Genomic DNA, 20,487 nt, shown 5'->3' on the forward strand with positions numbered 1-20,487 from the left:
AACTCTTCTTTAAAAAAAACATGTTTTGAAGAATGCATTTCAACCCTTGTTTATCCTTCACAAATGTTGCACACATTCTGATTTGTCACCACAATCTATATCTCTTGTTTTTCTTCTTCAAAAGGATCATTTTTCTGCTGTTTTTGTCTGCTCTGTGCCTCATCCAAAAACCTCTCACCCCCCACACCACACAACACACCACACCACACCCGTACAGCGCAGCGTTTCTCCATGTGTTCAAAAAGCATTCTAATCCCCCCCATGCCGTGACCTTTATCTCCAAGCTGTCAAAATTGAGAAAATGGAATCAGGAAAAGCAACTACCCCCACAACATCCCCTCAAAGCTTCACATCCCTTCTCTCTGCCTCCCTCCTCACCCCACCCTCTCAATGCTTCCCTCTCATCCCCCCCTCTAAAACCTATCCTTGAAGCCCCCCTCACTCTCAAACCGTCCCCCACACACTCAAACTGTCCCCTCACCCCATGCACTAAAACCGCCCCCTCACGCAAACCGTCCCCTCACCCCACACACTCAAACCGTCCTCCTCACCCCACACACTTAAATCATCCCCTCACCCCACCCTCTCAATATGCTTCCCTCTCATCCCCCCTCTAAAACCTACCCTTGAAGCACCCCTCACTCTCAAACCGTCCCCTCATGCACTCAAACCACTCCCCTCACTCCACACACTCAAACCATCCCCCTCACCCCACACACTCAACCCGTCCTCCTCACCCCTCTCACTCAATCCGCCCCTCCCCACTCATCCCCCCCCCTAAAACCTATCCTTGAAGCACCCCTCACTCTCAAACCATCCCCCACGCACTCAAACCATTCTCCTCACTCCGCACACTCAAACCATCACTCACCCCACACACTCAAACCACCCCGCTCACCCTACACACTCAAACCGCCCCGCTTACCCTGCACACTCAAACTGCCCCTCAACCCTCACACTCAAACCACCCCCTCACCCCACACACTCAAACCGCCCCGCTCACCCCGCACACTCAAACTGCCCCTCAACCCTCACACTCAAACCACCCCCTCACCCCACACACTCAAACTGCCACCCCTCACCCTCAGACTGCCACCCTCACCCCACACTCAAACCGCCCCGCCCACGCCGCACACTCAAACCGCCCCCCTCACCCCGCACACTCAAAAACTGCCCCGCACACTTAAAAACCGCCCCTCACCCCACAGTCAAACCGTACCCCTCACCCTGTGCACTCAAATCGCCACCACCCCGCACTCCGCACCCCTCACACTGAAACAGCACCCCCTTACCCCACACAATCAAACCGCCCCCTAACCCCGCACACTCAAACCGGCCTCCTCACCCTCAAACTGCCCCACCTCACCCCTCACACTCAAACTGCCATTTGTGTGTTGAACTGTCCTAAGTTCAAGTCCTAAGTCCTGATTCCCCCTAAAAGTCCTAAGTCCTGATTCCATCTCTATCTCTATCTCTATCTCTCTCTGACGACATGGACCAACTTTTAACCATTCATCCCAACTCTCTCTCTGTTCCTCATATGTGGTGATTTCAATTGTCACCATTCAACTTGGCTGGGTGTTGGCAACTCCCTCACCAGCCATGGCACTTCAGCAATGGACTTCTGTGACAACATGGGACTGACTCAATCAGTGAACTTTCTGACCTGGATTTCTCCCAAAGGCAAATCCTCCCTTCTCGACTTTGTGATGACTAATTTTCCTGCAAACGTCTCATGCTCTTCCTCTGCTTCTATTCTCAGAGAGCTGCTTTAATGCCGGCAAGTCTACCAGTTCACTCAGGCAGATGAGGAAGGACTGCAAGCAGCCATCACACTTCAGGACTGGTCTCCCATATCTACTGCCCCTGATGTTAACTCAGCCAGGAATTCTTCCACAGAAACCTTCACTCTCTCATGCACAGATTCATCCCAACTCGTCTTCAATTATCCTTCCCTTCAACCAACCCAGAGAATACTGAATCTTAGAATGAGGCAGTTGCTCTGAAAGAAACTTGCCTTCTCTTCCTGGAAGGCACATCTGATGGAAGACGATCTCTGTGCTTTCCAAAAAGTCCGCAACAAGTGCGTGTCCCCTCTCAGGAGAGCCAGAAAACATCTGTCCAACCTCAATAATGAACTTTCAATTTGTCTCCCTCCTCCAAAACCTGGTGGCACCTTGTCAAGTCTGTCTCTGGATTATGCTCCCCTCCATCCCTTCCATCTCTTCAAATGGCACCACAGCCGATTCCACTCGTGAGAAGGCCATCCATCCATCCATCCATCCATTGGGACCATACTCTGTGCAGAGCGTTGGTGCTGCCTAAGCAGTCTCATTGGGTAAACACCTCACAACAAGTCTCACACACAAGAAGTTCAGTCATTCAAACACCTGGGTCTCACTATCAGTCATGATCTTTCTTGGACAAACCACATTTCAAAGTTGGCCTCCAAAGCTAGGCACCGACTGGGCATCCTCCATCTTACAAAGTCCTTCCTTGGCACACCTGAACTTCTATCCATCCATAAGGTCTCCATCCACAACTTGATGGAGTACTACTCTCCCCTCTGGGCTGGCTCCCATGCCTCATCTTGCTCAGCTTGATGCCATGGAAACAAAGACCTTCAAGATCATTGGAATTTCCTACGATGAAGCCGAGTCCATGAGTTTATCACTTCTATTCAGTATGGCAGACAGGTCGGTGATCTCTTTGTCTTCTACCGCCTCCTTTCTGGTCTTACGCCCTTTGCTCATTCCATGCTTTGCCACCCCTTCCCCTCCAGGTTTCTGCAGGGCTCACACGGTCCACAATTAGCCCTCTCTTGGTAAAACGACCCAAGTCCAGGATACCTGCTCACCTCCACTCATTTGTTCCTCTTTTTTTTTCAAGACTGGAATAACTTCCACATCCTCTTAAACCTCATTCTTCCATCCAGTTCTTCAAGACAGCTGTTCACCACCATCTCAGATATTCCCCAATCCAAAACCACGATCTTTTTTACCATCATTAACCCCACCCAAATCCCTCCGAGTTCACCAGTTTTTCTTCCGAGGAGTTTCCTTCCCCACGCATGCGTGTTTTGTGTCCTGTTTTTGTCTGTTCCTTCCTGATCCATTCATTGTGCTAGTTCTGTTCCACAAGCTGAGACTATGTATACAAAAAATAAATAAATAAACAAACAAATAAATAAATATATATATTTTAAAGAGATCGATTTGTGCTCCGAGAACAATGAAGGAGGGCAATAAATGCAAAATGCACTCCCAGGGAAGAAATGTATAACAAGAGCTGTGAATGTAATAGTATTATTATGATTCCCCATCATCAAAATTTTGATTGCTCATGGGTTGTCACGTTTAACAACGGATCCTCGCGGACCTGCGGTCTTCCCTCCATCCACCGCAGACCAAAAGTGTACTTTTGATGAAAGGGATCAGATTTGTAATTCAACGCAAAGTCTTTGTCCGAAATTACAACACACAAGTATTGCGGGAAAAGATGTACAAGACACGGCATTGGTGGTTGCATTGCTGAATAAAGCAAACACAAATGGAGAACTTGAAGTGTTGTCTTGGTGTAAAAACGGAAGTGCATCTTTGGAGTTTTTAGAGTGTCTGAGTAATCATAAATTCCTGGTTTATTGTGGAAACTCACATTGTAAAGTGGGATGGTTTTCATCACTCGGTAGTTCTTCATCGGTTCGAGCTTGTAGAGATGCCGGTCGGTGATAAGCAAGGCTCGGTTCTGGCTCTTGTTGAAGCGATTAATCTGCGACAAAGCCAGCAACACGGTTTCAGCAGTGGCACGGGCGCGTCAAGAAGAAAAAGAAGAAGCCTTGCCGGCAGTATACAGACTCGGGCTTGCCAAGGTTAATGACAGAAAGAGCTACATCGTCAAGGTCCATCTTGGGTCGACGGCTGTCCGGCCGGTTAATAAAAGCAGCCTCGTTAAGTTGGAACAAACCCGGCTCGTTAGTGGAGAAAAGCCCGAGATGAAAAGCAAAATACCCTAACTCCATTTCTCCTGTCCGCAGACACACAAGGATCCATTAAGACCGTAACAGAGCAGCAGTGAAATGTGCTGCCAGCAACCTCTGGGCCACTTGTAGCAACTGCACATCTCACACACTCTACAAGAATGTCTCGGTCTTTGTCTCTCGCCAGAGCATCGGTATCACTGAAACAGCTTTCTGAGCAACGATTATACTGGGTGGTTCGCCAATGCCTTCCCAGCAGTAGTTATGGCAGGAATTTGGAATTTCTTCATGGTACCGGCGATAGCTCGCCTTCTCTTCATGAAGGACACCATGGACCGTGGGGTCTTTAATGTCCACTAATGCTGGCAGATGGGGCACCCAGTTTATCGTCCATCTGAGGGACGGCACACACACACACTGATGAGTCTCCCTGCCTGTGAAACACTGGGATGACAGTTTATAGCCAGGTCGAGAATCAAACCCAGGCGAGACGGCTTAGAGGCGAGTGTGCACATCTCCAGGCCGTTCTGCCAGCCGCCATAAGAGCTCCAGCATGGAAATAAAAAGTTTGAAGATGGTTCAAGGTATTCTCTATCTTGTGGTATTGACAGTATGCATGAGTGTCACTGTGCAAGTGAAATTAATGGTTTGGTGGATCACACAAAAAGTGAGACAAAGCAAATTAAAAAGTACAAACTTTTGGGGCAACAGCTGCGCCGCCATCAAACTGATTTTACAGAAAACGAGGAGGAACACTCGGCACAAAGTTTCCAATTGCCTCACGCAGCTGTTACGATGGAATCGAGTTCACACAAAGCACCGCCGGTAAAAACACCACCGCGATGAATCACTTCGTTCACCAATGTCAACGCAGGATATCTTATAATACATTCGTTATTCACAAGGGGTTGTGGAAGCCCGAAGGCAAGGTCTTATTTGATCTTGCACGACGTCTGTGATCTCATTCTCCCGTTCTCCTGATGCTACGCAGAACGGCGAATGGTCCTTTGAACCATGGGTTCATATTTAGGGGTCACGTGTGCCCCCTCTGACATCAAGACTGTTTTGAGAGGGCCGTGTGCATTCAAATTACACTCCACGCTGAAACATTTTTCCTGCATGTTCGGGGTTATTTTTGAACTTTATGGATACGTTTATCTCGCTGTGATGAATCCCATTTGAATTGTAATCGATAAACAGGCACACGTCTGAAGGAGGGCAAGATGAGGTGGCCCGATTCCTGGTGTCCGAGAGCATGGTGGGGGAAACGGAGTCGAGGCTTCCGAAAAACGTGATTTGATCACAGTATAACGTAACACGGCGACCTCTGACCTTGCAAACGTGACACGAGAAGAGTGTGCGCATGTACTTGTCCTTGCGTTTCAGCTGGTTGGCCACAGTCGTGAAAAAGGTCATGGTCGTGTTGTTTTCCTTCATCTGCGCACACAAATTAAACGGTTCTTTCAAAGCAGGAATCACAAATGCATCAGGATAAAATAAATAATTTAACCAAAAGTTGGTTTGCAATTAAATTTTTGAGAATCTGGAATCTCTTGCAAGGGATCAAGTTCAAATCTTTTTCCTTTATTTCTCCGCTTGCAGCCTGTCTGCTGGGGCATGGCATACCATTTGAACATTCGATTCATCACAAAACAATTCATCCTCCTATGAAGAGCAAAAAAATAAATAAATATCAGCTCTTCATTTCAAAAGCGAAATTTACTGCGAACATTTGGCACGGTTCAGAATGAGAGTTCCACCATAGTCAACCAAGAGAATCAGTCATTTAAGAGCGATCAACGACAAATAGTTGTTTCAGAGCTCCACGACTCGAGGCATTGGTGAAATCATCAACTTTTACCTAGTCAGAGACCTACCGATGCCAAATAGTTACCCTCCCAGTGGTCTCCACAGCCCCAATGTTGTCGTTTCCCACCCAGCAGATCCAGAGCAGCCACTTTGGCCTGAAGCTGTGGCCTATCAGCAAGTGGAACGCGATCAATGAGGCGATGTGCTCGCCACCTATTGGAAGTCGAGGGTTGAGGATGATGCAGGGTTGGGGGCACAGAGTTTAGTTAATTAAAAATCGTGAATAAATAGAATGTAAGCATTATGAAAGTTTCACTCAATCTGGGGTGGGGTCTGGCTTCAAACGAAGAATCAATTGAAAATAAACATCCTCCATAACAAAGAGCTCAAGACCTTCAAAAACCTTGAGGTGTTTTGAAAAATGTCAGTGAGCAGGAAGAAAACAAAAAAAAACAAAACAAAACAGAAAACCAGGTTTTCGGACATGAAGGTTATTAAAAGTTCAACGCAAACCATGTGATTCATTAAATAAGGATAAAGCTCTTGAAATGTGCATCTTGATGACATTAAGGTGTTTCAAACCAAAACAAACAAAAAAGAAGAGCAATACGAGATTGCAGACCCTCACCAAGACTGCTTTTTTTGTTTGGTGTATTTTGTGTGGAGTTTGTGTACTGGTGCGTCACGTAATTCATAAGAGACACAACTGGAACAGTCACTTTATAACTGCCGGCAGTGATGACTGGGTACCAAGATGTCCGGCTTTGATCAGATACCTGACCCTGACCCGTGATGTTTATTATTATATTATTCATTATTCAATTGACTTTAGAATGGGATTTAAATTGATTCAATTCAAATCAAATGGAAGACCAAATAGGTACAGTACTGCGTTGGAGTAATCAGAAGGAACCCGAACAAGCAAAAAGCAAAGATGACGTCATCAGGAGGAACCTGGATAGGATTCATAGTTCAGCTACTGCTCCTCAACCTTCAAACCCATCCAGGCACAGCTAAGTGAGACTTATTCAAAAAAAACAAAAAAAAAACCCAAATCAAAAAATTAAATAATTCTGCCTGCCAGACCATCGTCCGATGAAGTTGAAATTTAAAACATGTATTCCCCATCACTACTAGATCATAAATTTGGAGTTCCATGTCGATTGATTAAGCGCTTCCAGAGAAAACATTGTTTAATATTTTTCTTCCATCCAATATGGCTGCCAAACCGTGTGGCTGGTGACGCCAAATGTGAAACTTTTGTTCCTCATGGATAGGCAGTCATACATGTAAAGTTTCACCTTGATCTGTTCAGCCACTTCAGAGAAGATTTTTGAAGGCTTTTGTTTTTTGTTTTTTTAACAACATGGCTGCCGAATCACGTGACCAATAACATCTTCAATTTTTTTTCAGAAGACCATTTTATCCATAGATGAGCCTCAAAAATTTTTCATACTGATCAGATGTAGCATTCGACATATGCAATTGTGACGTCATAATGAAGGCACCTATGATGTCATGAAAAAATTTATCATCATAATTATCATTAAAACATTCTACATGAGTAGTCGCACCGATGGTGAAAATTTCGTCTCAATTCGACAAGCGGTTGCGGAGAAAAACAAAAAAGTTACGTGGACAAACAAACAAACAGCTAAACAGAGCCAAACACAATACCCTCTCCTTCGGCGAGGGTAATCATGATAATTTTAATATTCAATGTCCTCCATTAATGGAATCCAAACAGTGGCTGAAGAGTGGAATCAGAGGCCACAGCCCCAATTAACTCGATCATCAGTTACAGAGACGAGATCAGCTTTGTTTCGATTTGCCACGTGGAATAAACAGAGAATAGAATGACATGCACAATGTAATCATGTTCTCACTGACATTATTTAAGCACGTCACTGTGGCGATGTCACGCTCTGCATGGAGCTGCACATGGAAGGCTGTTTCACACATAATCCTTTCCTGGTGTGAGATAGCAAAAGGGTCAAGAGGTAAATGCATTCCATAAAACGAATGCCAAGCATAGTGCGGAGGTCTGATCATCCCAGGAGAACACGACTTGGGTATTCTGTCTGAAACCAAACTCGGAATAAATCGATGATTTCTAAAGCAAACCAGACTCGGTGGCAGAATGGCTTGAGCGTCCCAACAGAATCTGGGAGGTGGGTCGTTTGAACCACGGCAGAGTCATTCCACAGACCTAACGAATGGCTCGTGCTTCTTCCTTGCTTGGCAATCAGCATTTAAAAGACAAACAACCACAGGTTGGCATCCACGGAAAGGATGAAATTCCTCCTCGATTGCGCCACTGAGTATGAAGAGAAAAGGGCTGTCTGTCATAAAGATGATATCACTGATACCCAGAGTGCTCTGGGAATGTCAAGTCTGGTGTTGTCTCATGTATTTGTCAACATGTGTACGTGATTTGTGCCTCAGCTCCTCCACAAGCCTTAGACCCTCAATTTAAAAATAGGACCACTGGACCTATAGCTTATCTGGGCCCTGGCCTAATGTAGCACAAATTTGGTAGCATTCTGACTGGTGCGTCTGGAGAAAATTTTTGAAGGCATTTCAATGATTTTCCCCAAAATTTATAAAGTCCACCAGTTTGACACACTTTCGGTCATGTGATCAGCATGACCTCCACAATTTAACATCACGACCCTGTCCTAATATTGTAACCCAAATTTGGTGGCATTCTGATTCATGCCGTGAACAGACTTTGGAACATCACGGGTGATGAAGGTTGTGGTCAACTTTCATTGAAATTGCGTTGTTTTGGAGAAGAAAGCAAATACATATTTTGGGGGGCAACCCCCACACCCCTGTAGGTCAGGTCAGGTGACGTCAGGTATGGCAGCATGCGTTAGAGCGGCGTGTCGCTGTATCCACTTTCCACCAGTACTCCAGGGGCATCTGTCTGGCCATCCCCCAGGCAGATGCCTGGCCTATCCCCATCTCCTTGAGATGCGGATAAACCTGCTGCAACCACGAGGCACGTGGTCATCCCATTGGCCTCCTCCACTCACGAGGTTTCCTCGCTGAGGGAATCTGGTGAACAAGATCAGCATCAGGAAAACGAGCCACGTGTCCACAGCTGATGCTCACGGACTATGCAGGTAACAAATCTCATTTGAGTCTCTCTCAGCAACCGCTCATTGGACACAAAGTCCGACCAGCGATAGCCAAGGATTCTCCGAAGAGACCTGGTACCAAAGGAAGTAAGAATCCATCTCAGATCACTGGTCAGAGTCCAAGTCTCACATCCGTAGAGCAAGACTGGAAGCACCAAGGACCTGAAGACTCGGACCTTCGTCCTCCCGCACAGGTACCGGAAGCGCCACACCCCATGATCCAGTGAATCCATGACTCCCCAGGCCCGACCCAGGCATCTCTTGACCTCTGGCTCACAGCCAGCAAATACATGAATATCACTGCCAAGGTAAGTGAATTACTCCGTGACCTCAACTTCCTCACCACAAACAGGTAGAGATAAGACAGCAGCATCCAAGATGTAATTGAAAGCCTGGATCTTAGTTTTGACCCAGGAAACCCGTAATCCCAGCAGCTCCGACTCCTCACTCAACACCTCGAGGGTCCCCAAAAGGAGATCTAGAGTCTCTGCAAAGATGACTACATCTTCTGCGATATCAAAGTCAGAGATCTTGACATTCCCAAACGATGCACCGCAGCTTGATCTCTGATGTCCTCCCCAGAATCCAGTCCATACAAGCGCTAAAAAGTGTGGGGGCCAGTACACACCCCTGATAAACTCCATTAACAACTGGAAATAAGTCAGAGATGGTACCACCACATCTCACAGCACTCTCAGTACCAGAGTAGAGTTCAGACATCAGATCGATCAGTTTTGGTGGCACACCACCAAGACCATGAATCCTCAAGAGGGCATCCCGATTCACTGAATCAAAAGCTTCACAGAGATCAACATAAGCTGCAAGCAGCCCCCGCCAAAACTCTCGTCTGCATTCGGTGAGGACCCAAAGAGCAAGGATACGGTCAATCGTTGACCTCATTGGTGTAAAGCCTGACTGCTCTGAACGCTGGTGCTCAAGCAGATGGTGGTGAACCATATTAAGAATTATCCGAGCAAAGACCTTGCCCGGCACTGAGAACAGCGTCACCCTTCGGTAGTTGTTGCAGTCCTGGCGGTCACCCTTGCCATCCCAGAGAGGGACAACAAGGACCGTCTTCCAGTCAGTTGGGATGATGTCTGCATTCCAGGCAGAGCACAAAACTGCATGCAACAACATGAGTTCAGCATTTCCAGCCTTGAGAAATTCAGCATGGATGCCACAGATCCCAGGAACATTACCCCATTTCAACCAGTTCACTGCAGCCTGCGTTTCCACAAACAAAGGTGGACCATTGTTGATTGGAGGGTCAGCAATATGAAGAATAACACCCCTGACATCGAACTTGACAGCTGGTGGATCAGCATTGTACAGCCGCTCAAAGTAACCGGCCCAGCGGGCCTTCACTTCGGACTCCTCTGTCAAGAGCCCACCACACTCTGCTCTAACTGCAGTACACCGAGGGACGGGCTTGGACGAACGCAATGCGTGAATTCCCCTGTAAGCAGGACAAGAATCACTTGACCACAGGTGATGCTCCACCCCCTCACAGATTCCTCACACATCGGCTGCCTTGTCCACCCTTAGCGCACGTACAGTTTTACGCCTCAGCTCCCTGAACAGCTCAGCTTTGCCATTCAGCCTGGCCCTGCAGCTCTGGTCAATGGTATCCATTGTCCCTTGAGACACAAAATTCTTCTTCGCGCTCCCGCGAGTTCCAGGAAATCCATCGGCAACATCAAGGACGGTGGTCTTGAAGGCACTCCACAACTCTTCAGGACCTCCCAAAGCACCCAGACCCCCCAAATCTCCACTCAGTCTGTTCACAAACTCCTCAGCTACCCGCTCATCCTTGAGATTGCTTACATCCAGCCTTGGCTGGGATGGGACCATTCTCTTGGATTTAAGCTGCTACTCCAGTGTTGCTGCAACAAGCCTGTGGTCAGTATCGAGGAACTGAGTACTCCGGTAGACAATGCAGTTCTGGATCATCCTCCAGTGGCCATCAACGAGCACATGGTCAATCTCCTTTGCCACCACATCAGCATTGGAATACCAAGTCCAGCAATGACCCTGAGGGTGCTGAAACCATCAACCGGCCACCCTAAGTCCATGACTTCTTGCAAAGTCAAGGAAGTTAGTGATATTTTGGTTCACAGTTCCAGACCCATGGGGACCAACACATGTCATATAACCATCCCTATCAGTTCCAGTCGACACATTGAAATCCCCCAAGACTAGAAGAATATCTCGCTTGGGGCACTCATCAACCAGAGACTCGAGCGTGGCATAGAATGCGTCCTTCACGGTGCGATCACTCGCCTCAGTCGGAGCATATCCAGAGACCAGGGAAATGACACCCAAGGAGTGACAAATCCTTAGTCTCATAATACGCTCATTGACCGGTGTTACCTCAATTATCATTGGGGTCAGCTTGTTGGACACAGCTACAGCAACTCCTTGGGCATGGTAACCATCAGAGCGACCAGACCAATAGTAGGTGTAACCGCCCACCATGATCTTGCCACAATTCGGTCTCTGAACCTCAGAGAGTGCTGCAATACCGATGTCCAAATGCTTGAGCTCAAATGAAAGGACCCAAAAGACCCTCGACGACCCAAAAGACCCCAAATCACCAAGGACTGTTTAAGACCCGTTTTATCTTTAAGACGCTTTCAACACTTTGCACACCTTTTGATCCCTTCACCCTTTCGAAATTTTATACCCTTTTGACCCCATACATCCTCTAGAGTTGTAAACAAACTAAAACTCACATCACTCCAAATGTTAACATTCCTATACATGAGACTTTTAAATTCACTGGTGATGCTGCTATTGAAATTTTCATTGCTTTCACTGCACTCCCGGTGCACAGTCATGACATTCCATTTTAAATATTGATATGCAGTCAATTTCAATAAATGGTGTGCAAAAAATGGAACCATAGTCATGTCGGAGCACCAAACCATACTTTTACATTTAAGAGGGAAAGGGGGGGGGGAAGTCTGTGGTTATTTTATGGCCTAAGCACCCTACGTGTGTTCATGCAGTTCTTCGGACATTTTGTGCAATGTCATGTATTAATGTCAGGATGTAATGTCAGGATGTTGAGGTCGTGGAGAGATTCACTTACCTTGGCAGTGATATTCATGTCTCTGCTGGCTGCAAGTCAGAGGTCAATAGACGTCTGGGTCGGGCCTGGGGAGTCATGGATTCACTGGATCATGGGGTGTGGCGCTGCCGGTACCTGTGCGGGAGGACGAAAGTCCGAGTCTTCAGGTCCTTGGTACTTCCAGTCTTGCTCTATGGGTGCGAGACTTGGACTCTGACCAAGGATCTGAGACGGAGACTTAATTCCTTTGGTACCAGGTCTCTTCGGAGAATCCTTGGCTATCGCTGGTCGGATTTTGTGTCCAACGAGCGGTTGCTGAGAGACTCGGATGAGATTTGTTACCTGCATAGTCCGTGAGCGTCAGTTGCGGCTGTATGGACATGTGGCTCGTTTTCCTGACTCTGATCCTGCTCACCAGATTCTCTCAGCGAGGGAGTCTCATGAGTGGAGGAGGCCAGTGAGTCGACCACGTGCCTCATGGTTGCAACAGGTTGACCATCATCTCAAGGAGATGGGGATGGGCCTGGCATCTGCCTGGGGGATGGCCAGACGGAGGCCCCTGGAGTACCGGCGGAAAGTGGACGCAGCGACGTGCTGTTCTGGCACATGCTCCCATACCTGACCTGACCTGACATGTATTAATGACAAGTGTTATGGTAAGATTGTCTGGTGGGGCCTAGCTGGGTAGATGGGTCGAGTAATTTAACAGGAACAGGGTAACATTGTATCGTACTGTGTGCCCCACATCTGATGGGGTGGGTGCAGGCGAGAAGGAGGTTCTACATGTGTTCCCCACACCGACAGTCAATCTGTGGTTCACAGCATGCGCTGCGATGTGTCCTTCCCTTCCAAAATAATTGGGGGAGGAGGGCGGGGAGAGGAAGAAGCTGCACCTTCTGAAGTTTCATTGGGGGAGGGGCAGGTCCTTCAGTATGGCGGCCTCTGAGTGGCAACACATTGTTGTTCCACGATGTTTGGCGGCCTCGGCAGCGTTGATTGGTCAGGTCTATTGCTATGTGTAGTCCGGCACGTCGTTGGCCAACACCCGCTGGGCACAGGCGTCAATGCCTTGAGGGCGGAGAAGGGGAGCAACTACTAAAATGTGTGGGTGTTGCGAACTCGTTCTCTCGTGTCTGTCTCTGTCTCTCTCTCCGCTAAGCTTGAGGTACACCAACCAACCTTCAAGCCACGCTCCATTGTGAATTTCACCATGTCGAGCATCATTATAGGAGGAACTGACAGCTCCACAATTTTTTTTGCACAGGTAAGTATGCAAGACTTTGTGTCTGTGTGTGGACCAACAGTGGGGGTTACATTTTGTTTGTTTATTTATTAATAATTGTGTTCTGTGTCTGTATTTCAACTGGGATTCTGTGCTGAATGTTTTGTGTCCAATTAAATCATTTGTTCCGAAGTCACACGTACCTGTCTGGTTTCTGCCATCTTTCCCACGCCGACGATGCGGTTAATTGAAAACTCCACGGAGGGAAATAAATCAATTATGCTAATCCATTGATTGGCGAATCACGTGTTTAGACACTCATGAGAATAGTCATGTGACAGTCTCACTACCACTCGGGTGATGAGCCATCAAAATGGAGCTATAAATCTGCCATCTGCAGGATATCGATTCCCAGCAGAGTGCAGTTCTCATCTCAGACCACTTGTGGTTTTGGCTGGGGGAGCCATACACGTGACAATCCCTAAAAAGAGAAGTGCCAGACTTCTGCGTACGGTCATAAATTTTTTTAATAATACCTCAATGTGAGATAATACGTTTTTTTTATTGTTTTTTTTTTATACATGGTCAAGGCTTGTGGAAGAGCGGGGACACAGAACAGATCAGGACATAACATAACAAAGGGTACAACAGGAGGAAGGGGAAACACCAACAGCAGGACAGAGGGAGAAAGTAGACGGAGACGGTAAAACAAGGGATGCAGGTTATGATGAGGGGAAGGGGAGAACACAAGGGGTGGACAATATGGATGCATAAGGAAAATTTTGGGAGGTATGGGGGGGGGCGATTTAGCATGTGTAGAAAAGATCATGGTTTTTGGTGGGAGATGACTTGAGATGGTGGTGAACAGCAGTCTCGAAGACCTGGAGGTAAGAATGAGATTGAAGAGTATGGAAGGTGGTTCCACACAGGGGGAGAAAAACAAGAGGAATAAATGAGTGGAGGTGAGCAGAGGTTTTGGATTTAGGCAGTTTCACTAGAATGGAGTTGCTGGTGGACCGCGTGCATCCTGCAGATACCTGGGTGGACAAAGCACGGAGAGGGCAGAGGGTGAAAGACCAGAAATGAGGCGGAAGAAGACAGAGAGACCACGGACCTGTCAGCGATGGCGTAGTGATAGGCCCATAGACTCAGCTTCAGAGAGAGAGAGATTCCAATGATCTTGAAACTGTATAATCATGTGGAATAAAATCAAACTTCAAGGCAAACTTTTTCATTAGCTCGAGTAAAAATAGACGAACAAAGCTCAGGACAAAGTTGAACTGACCTACGGAACAAGAACTTCACATTTTCCTCAAAATTTTTCAGGACTGCGGGTGGTTTGGGCCACGAGATTCCCTTTCCCAGGTCGGGTCGGCATTCCATGCCCTGGAAGCGCTTCCGCAGTTCAAGCATGTACACCTTGACCTTGTAGTGTTTGTACGCAGCCATTATGAGGTAGATTGCCTTCGTCTTACGATAACGCATCCTTGCAAGCGTTCCCCGCCAGCACTGAAACACACAGAACATCATGCAAACCATAAAGGTCTTCATTTTCCATGATCAATCAACAGCACCGAAAGCAACATAAAATATTCGAATACTCAGTCATTACTTGCATGTTACTAATCCATTCACATACAATTTCCTTCTGCAGTAGTGGTTAAAATTAGACAAAGTGCTACTTAATTGGTTGTTACAATAGGTAAAGCGAGCATAAACAGAGGCTTGTGTGAGAAAGAGAGCAAGAGTGGACCAATTATATTTATGTAAATCACGTGACTGGACCCTGATAGAAATGTGGTGAAATTTGCCGCGTGATGCTTGGATCCCATATACTCCATGAGCCTGAGGCATTCCATGTAAATTAAAAAATAAATAAAATAATTCACCTTTAAATAGATCATTGAAATGGAATAATGGATACAGAGGCAGAGCAAAGTGAAGAAAGGAGCTGCAATAATGGAACTTAAAACAAGAAACAACGTGAGAGCAATCAAGGCCACGCATTCCTGAGTGGTTGGCCGAGTAATTGGCTGAGAAGGTCAGTCAGTTTGAATGGTATTATCAAGGAAATCATTTTGAAAACACCAATTCTTATTGATGGTCACAATTAGGGGCAACAGCAGAGGTGGTCACGTACCAGGAAGGTCTTTGCTCGTATGATGTTCACTTTGTGGAATCTAGCCTGGTGTTGGCTTAGCAGTTAGGGATGCTGTTCGGGATCCCTAACCGCTAAGCCTCAGCTTGGCAATTCTCAGATCAGATCAATCCTCAGCTTGGCAATTCGATGAAGAACTCGATGTAAAGTGAACGTCGATTCCCACACTCGGTCTTGTGTTCGTGGTACAGAGATCAGACAACTCAATATTTGGAAGAGCTGACATTAAGGAGGAATTAAGGGAGCCCCTAATCCCAGGCCTGGTGTTGGCTTAATGGTTAGGGTGGTGGGTTTTGGATCATCGGGTCCTGAGTTCAAATCCCGCTCAGCTGTTGAATTAATACCAGGTGGGGTTAACTCGGCCTGTCATCCTTCCGAGGTCGGCAAAAGGAGTGCCAGCATGCTGGTATACTGCGTCGGAGTGGCGACCCGTCCAGGATTGTGCCCAATACCAAGGAGACTGCTTAAGCCGCACCAACGTGCCCAATAGTCAAGTGTGGTCTCTGCCTCTGTCTCTGTCTCTGCCTCATCCCAGGTCTTGACACGAGGATAGAAAACCTGCTTTCGAAAGTTTGCTGCCCACACTGGGATGCCCCTGAAGACAAGAACGCAAGCGCTTTGTGAGCGAGGAAAGGGAACGGTACTGGAAGAAAACGATTTGTTTCGGATGCAGACGGAAAGTAATAATAATGGAAGTCAAAAGAAAGGAAGGCAAGGCAAGGAATTCTGGATCGTTCCAAAACTTTTTCCACCCGGGCTATAGTCCAGGACGGTTTAACAGACAGCGAGCTACCGTACACACCGGCAGCGGATATTTAAACGAAGCCCGAGGCGAGGCCGAAGGTTGTGCGTGTGCAAAATGGCAGCATTGTTCACGGTGATGCGTTTGCAAGCGTCTGCCCAGAACGAGTCACAATCGATGCCAGAAAAGGGAGACCACGTGGCTTGCAGAAGGGTGTCACCATGGTCTGAGATGCATTCTCATGCGAGTTCGCGTGAAGACTTTTCGTTACTTTTTTTTTAGGCCCATTGGAGAAACGAAAATGTACGAGGAACCTTTAATTAAATAAATAGTTTTTCAGAATGAATACCACCAAACACAAATTGTCAGGAAAGTTATATTTTCACAACATTCATGGTCGTGCCGGTGACTCCGCGTCTTTGCATGGACTCGGAAGAGGATAATGAAAAATACAACTGACCAGGCATTGAAGACCAAATCCAGAAAAACAAAAGCTTGAAATTTTACAAGATCTTGTTATTTGATCTTAACCGGGTCTAAGGCTAATGGAGGAGCTTGCACATCAATCACGTGCACGACTCGAAGAGATATCAATATACTGATCTACGAATTACAAGGATACGAGTCGACATTGGAAAAACTAATAACTCTAACCCTAACTGTTGGCCGACTCCCAATACGCCATCACTGTGTCAACATAATCCCGTCTGTCATTCAGGGTCTTCCATGAGACTCGACCGCTCTTCTTTTTCCTTTTATTTTGAAAAGGAACATTCTTTGGAGATTTCAACCTGGGATTCCAGGAACTTGAGCCACGGGCTTACATGGAAATGGTAACCAGACTGACCCAGAAGCTATTATTGATGACGAGGAAGTTTGCTTGCGTGACAAGTTTACATTGAGCAAATTTCTCAGAATTTCACCAAAAAGGAAGGATTGCGCTCACACGTGTGTCAATCTACATGCAAGGCAAGTCAAGCGAAACGCCTCGACGATGCAGGCCCAGGGCAGACGGAATTATTCTCGGTTCTGTGCTTCGTGGACATCGGCCTCTTGAGCAGACAAGGCCACGGCACGATCACTCAACATGAAAGAGACAGTTGTCGGCATTCAGACATTCAAGCAACCTCAGACTCCCGTGAGATATTACTTTGCATTCTGGCACAATACGGAGGACGCAATTGCTTTCCACAATTGCTTGGATATCCTTCCAATTGGATTGCAGGCACAGCAACTGGCTCGGTTGGAAATACTGATTTAACTGCGTTTTTATGTGAGAAATCGACTGCAAATGACGAGAGTTATCAAAATCACTTTTTATTTACAACTGTTATTCAAGGTCCCCCCCCCAAAAAAAAAAAAAAAAAAAAAAGCAAGTAGTGTGCTCACACGGGAGATGGAATCAACAAATATAAAACAGATCGTGAGCAATTCTGTGAGGCAGAGATGACTACGAGAGTAAAATAGATCGGGGGTGGATATGGGCCAAAGTACTCGATGATGATGGACTGGGTCGCACACACATTCTTCCAGGATCCCACACCTTGTTTACCCTCACCATTTCTCAGCTGAACTCTCACCTCCATTTCTTCATTCCTCTATTCTCTCATCTGCACAGCCGACTCCCTGTGTTTGTTGCCTTGTGCACTTCCTGCCATTTTTCAAGGGTGCTGCCCATCGTCTCCTCATGCTTTCTCCCATAACCACCTCCAATCTCGACAACTCTCACTGACACCCCTCCCTCCCCCCAGGATATATATATATATATATATATATATATATATATATATATATATATTTTTTTTAATCCTCCCTCTTACATTCCTGCCACTCAACTACTCACTTGTCATGTCTGTGTGGTTTTGTTTACCTGCTATCCTTTTACTTCTGTCAGTTTAAAACATGTTACTCTATGTCAGTTAGCATCTTCTTTGACACGAGACCTCTGTTAAAATTGTGACATATGTGATATACCTCAATAATGTTTTGCTCAAACAATGAAGCCTCACTACAAACTCGAAGGGCGCTCGGTGGAGCGTATACCTCCGCCACGCAATGCCTGATCCACGAGAACATATCGGGCCCAATACATTTTTGAAATATCGTGCTACATATCCTTTTTGGCCCTATCTCTCAATGGTGAAGAATCGCTTAAAAAAAAATATTCTAGTAGTCGGATCCGCATTCAGATCTTCTCCAAAATCTAATCAGTTTGGCCTCGTCACAGACCGAACCCGCCCACAAAATCTCATCCAATTCTACAACTTTTTGAGATATCCTGTACACAAACAAACAAACAAACAAACAAACAAAAAGGGGTGAAAACATAACCCCCTTCACCTTCGGTGGTAGAGGTAACTATTCATTCTTGTAATCACATCTCTCAAAATAAATTAACACAAGTTGGACTCAACTTCAGCAAACTGTCTGTTACATCATACTATAATGGAGCTATGGTGTGTGTGTGTGTGTGTGTGTGTGTGTGTGTGTTTTGGTTGTTGTCTGCATATGTGGGTTTCAGAAGTATCCATCATCGTGTGTGAATGTATGTATATGTATATGTATATGTATCTCCAGGGATTGCATTTTCCATAAATTAAAATGAGTACATTACTTGTTTGGGAAACTTAAGCTTGAATTCAATTGTAAACATTTAAGGGTACACAAGATAATATAATTGGAAACCAATCAACTCTGCCACCAAAAGTGGACGGCGGTTATGTTTTCACCTCTGTCTGTCTGTCTGTGAGCTGCAGGATATCCGAAAAAATTGTGAACGGATTCCGATGAAATTTGGTGGACAAGTTGGGCGTGTGACAAGGACGAACCGATTCGATTTTGGTGACGATCCGGATATCAGAATTTATTAATTTCTCAAGTGATTCTTCACCATTGAGAGATGAGATAAAAAAATGATACACTGTATTGCACTATATTTCAAAAAGTTTTGGGACTGGTTATGACAAAACCAGGCGGATGAATTGGGAATGTGACAAGAACGAGCCAATTCGATTTTGGTCCAGGTCCGGATCCAGGTCCAGCCTATAATTGGGATACAAAACGTAAACCGTTCAGCCTGGCGGAGGGATGCGCTCTCCCGAGTGCCATTAAACAATGCAACCATCATAGAACATGGAAATATGAGCTCAAAGAGAATAATTGCGTTTACAAAAGAATAAAAAAAATAAAAAAGGACACAACGTTCATCCAAATGTACAAAGTAAGCTACGAGAAGAAGCTTTGGTACTCTGATTGCGAAAAGTTAGAAACGATGCAATTTGTGTCATCAAAGGCCAATTCCAAAGAATCTTGAATTGCTCGGCTCTTAAGTGAAGTGACGAACCCAACTGCTTATCACAGTAAATAAGGAGGCCTCCTAAGATGTCCTACTCATGCAATCGATGTACGAACCGCGTCCCCTTTCCCGAATGACCGCACAGACCTTTTGCATGAAGACGACGAGCCGGGGAATGATGGCATTTCGCTCTTGCTCCAGAAAGACCAGCGAGCGCGGCGTGCCGATGAAGACTTTGCTCTTGCCATAAGCGACGTCGTTTTGCATTCCGTGCTCCTCGACGATCTTATGCACCGCATCTCGGTCCGATCCCATCAGGTGATTTGGCCAGGTGTAGGAACACGTCATTTTGTACCTGCACACGAGCGTACCGACCGTGTTAGCGTTCAGCATTGTGTGTAATGGAGCAATGATCAAGAGTTTGAGATCAAGGGTGGTCATGGTACTTTGTTCCTTTTTTCAAAACACAAGTTGAAAAGAAAATGCAATTGCTGTTGTTGTAATAAAATGGACATTAGAAAGGACATTTTACCCACCATGCCTGCCTCATATCCTCATCTCATTCCTTATATATATTGTTGTGGATTTTCACCCGTTCGGCGTGCGGGCGACCACTTTTAGCGAACATGCGGCCGCGCGCGCCCACCGAACGAGCAATCTCGTCGCAGCTTTTCGGATCAACGCCGAAACCCAGCTTCGGGTGTTGTTAACCACACCATAAACCAGCCAACTCTTCTGTCCACGCGCTACAGGGTCGATCGCCGAATTATCGATGTACCTAAGTACTCACGTAGACAGAAATGCCGGGGATTTACACCTCAACGGAGCCTGCACGAAAACGAGCCGCTTTAAGCAGCTCGTTCCGTTTGCGATTGCCGAACGGTTTTATATCGCCAAGCCCCGTCGGACCAGATGTACGTTTTATCGGCTATTAATCAGCCAGCTATTTATTCCGAACACAATTATGGCAGTCAATGGCAGGAAAGGACGCAACGAGCGGGTGACATTTCAACAATGGGGACATTTATTTTCACACGTATGCAATGAATGGGGGGGGGGGGGATGGGATGAC

At 46.3% G+C, this 20,487-nt stretch overlaps 1 protein-coding gene across 4 annotated transcripts in view; it reads right to left on the reverse strand.

Annotated features, from left to right (window-relative positions):
* Positions 1-20,487, reverse strand: part of LOC147027367 (unconventional myosin-Id-like) — a 128,459-nt gene that overhangs the window by 31,212 nt on the left and 76,760 nt on the right. For all 4 annotated transcript variants that reach the window (XR_015057016.1, XR_015057015.1, XR_015057014.1 and 1 more), the window contains exons 16-20: positions 19,563-19,770; positions 14,506-14,729; positions 5,854-5,998; positions 5,309-5,413; positions 3,655-3,768 (exon numbers count right to left, since the gene is read on the reverse strand). Coding sequence is in view for 1 of the 4 variants with exons in the window: in XM_085876717.1 (XP_085732843.1) it covers positions 3,655-3,768; positions 5,309-5,413; positions 5,854-5,998; positions 14,506-14,729; positions 19,563-19,770 (796 nt within the window). In the remaining 3 variants the exon portion in view is untranslated. The remainder of the gene's footprint in view (positions 1-3,654; positions 3,769-5,308; positions 5,414-5,853; positions 5,999-14,505; positions 14,730-19,562; positions 19,771-20,487) is intronic.

This window comes from Eptatretus burgeri, chromosome 4, assembly GCF_056783735.1.
Source record: "Eptatretus burgeri isolate ZD-2024b chromosome 4, Ebu_testis_v1, whole genome shotgun sequence".
Classification (NCBI taxonomy): Eukaryota; Metazoa; Chordata; class Myxini; order Myxiniformes; family Myxinidae; genus Eptatretus; species Eptatretus burgeri.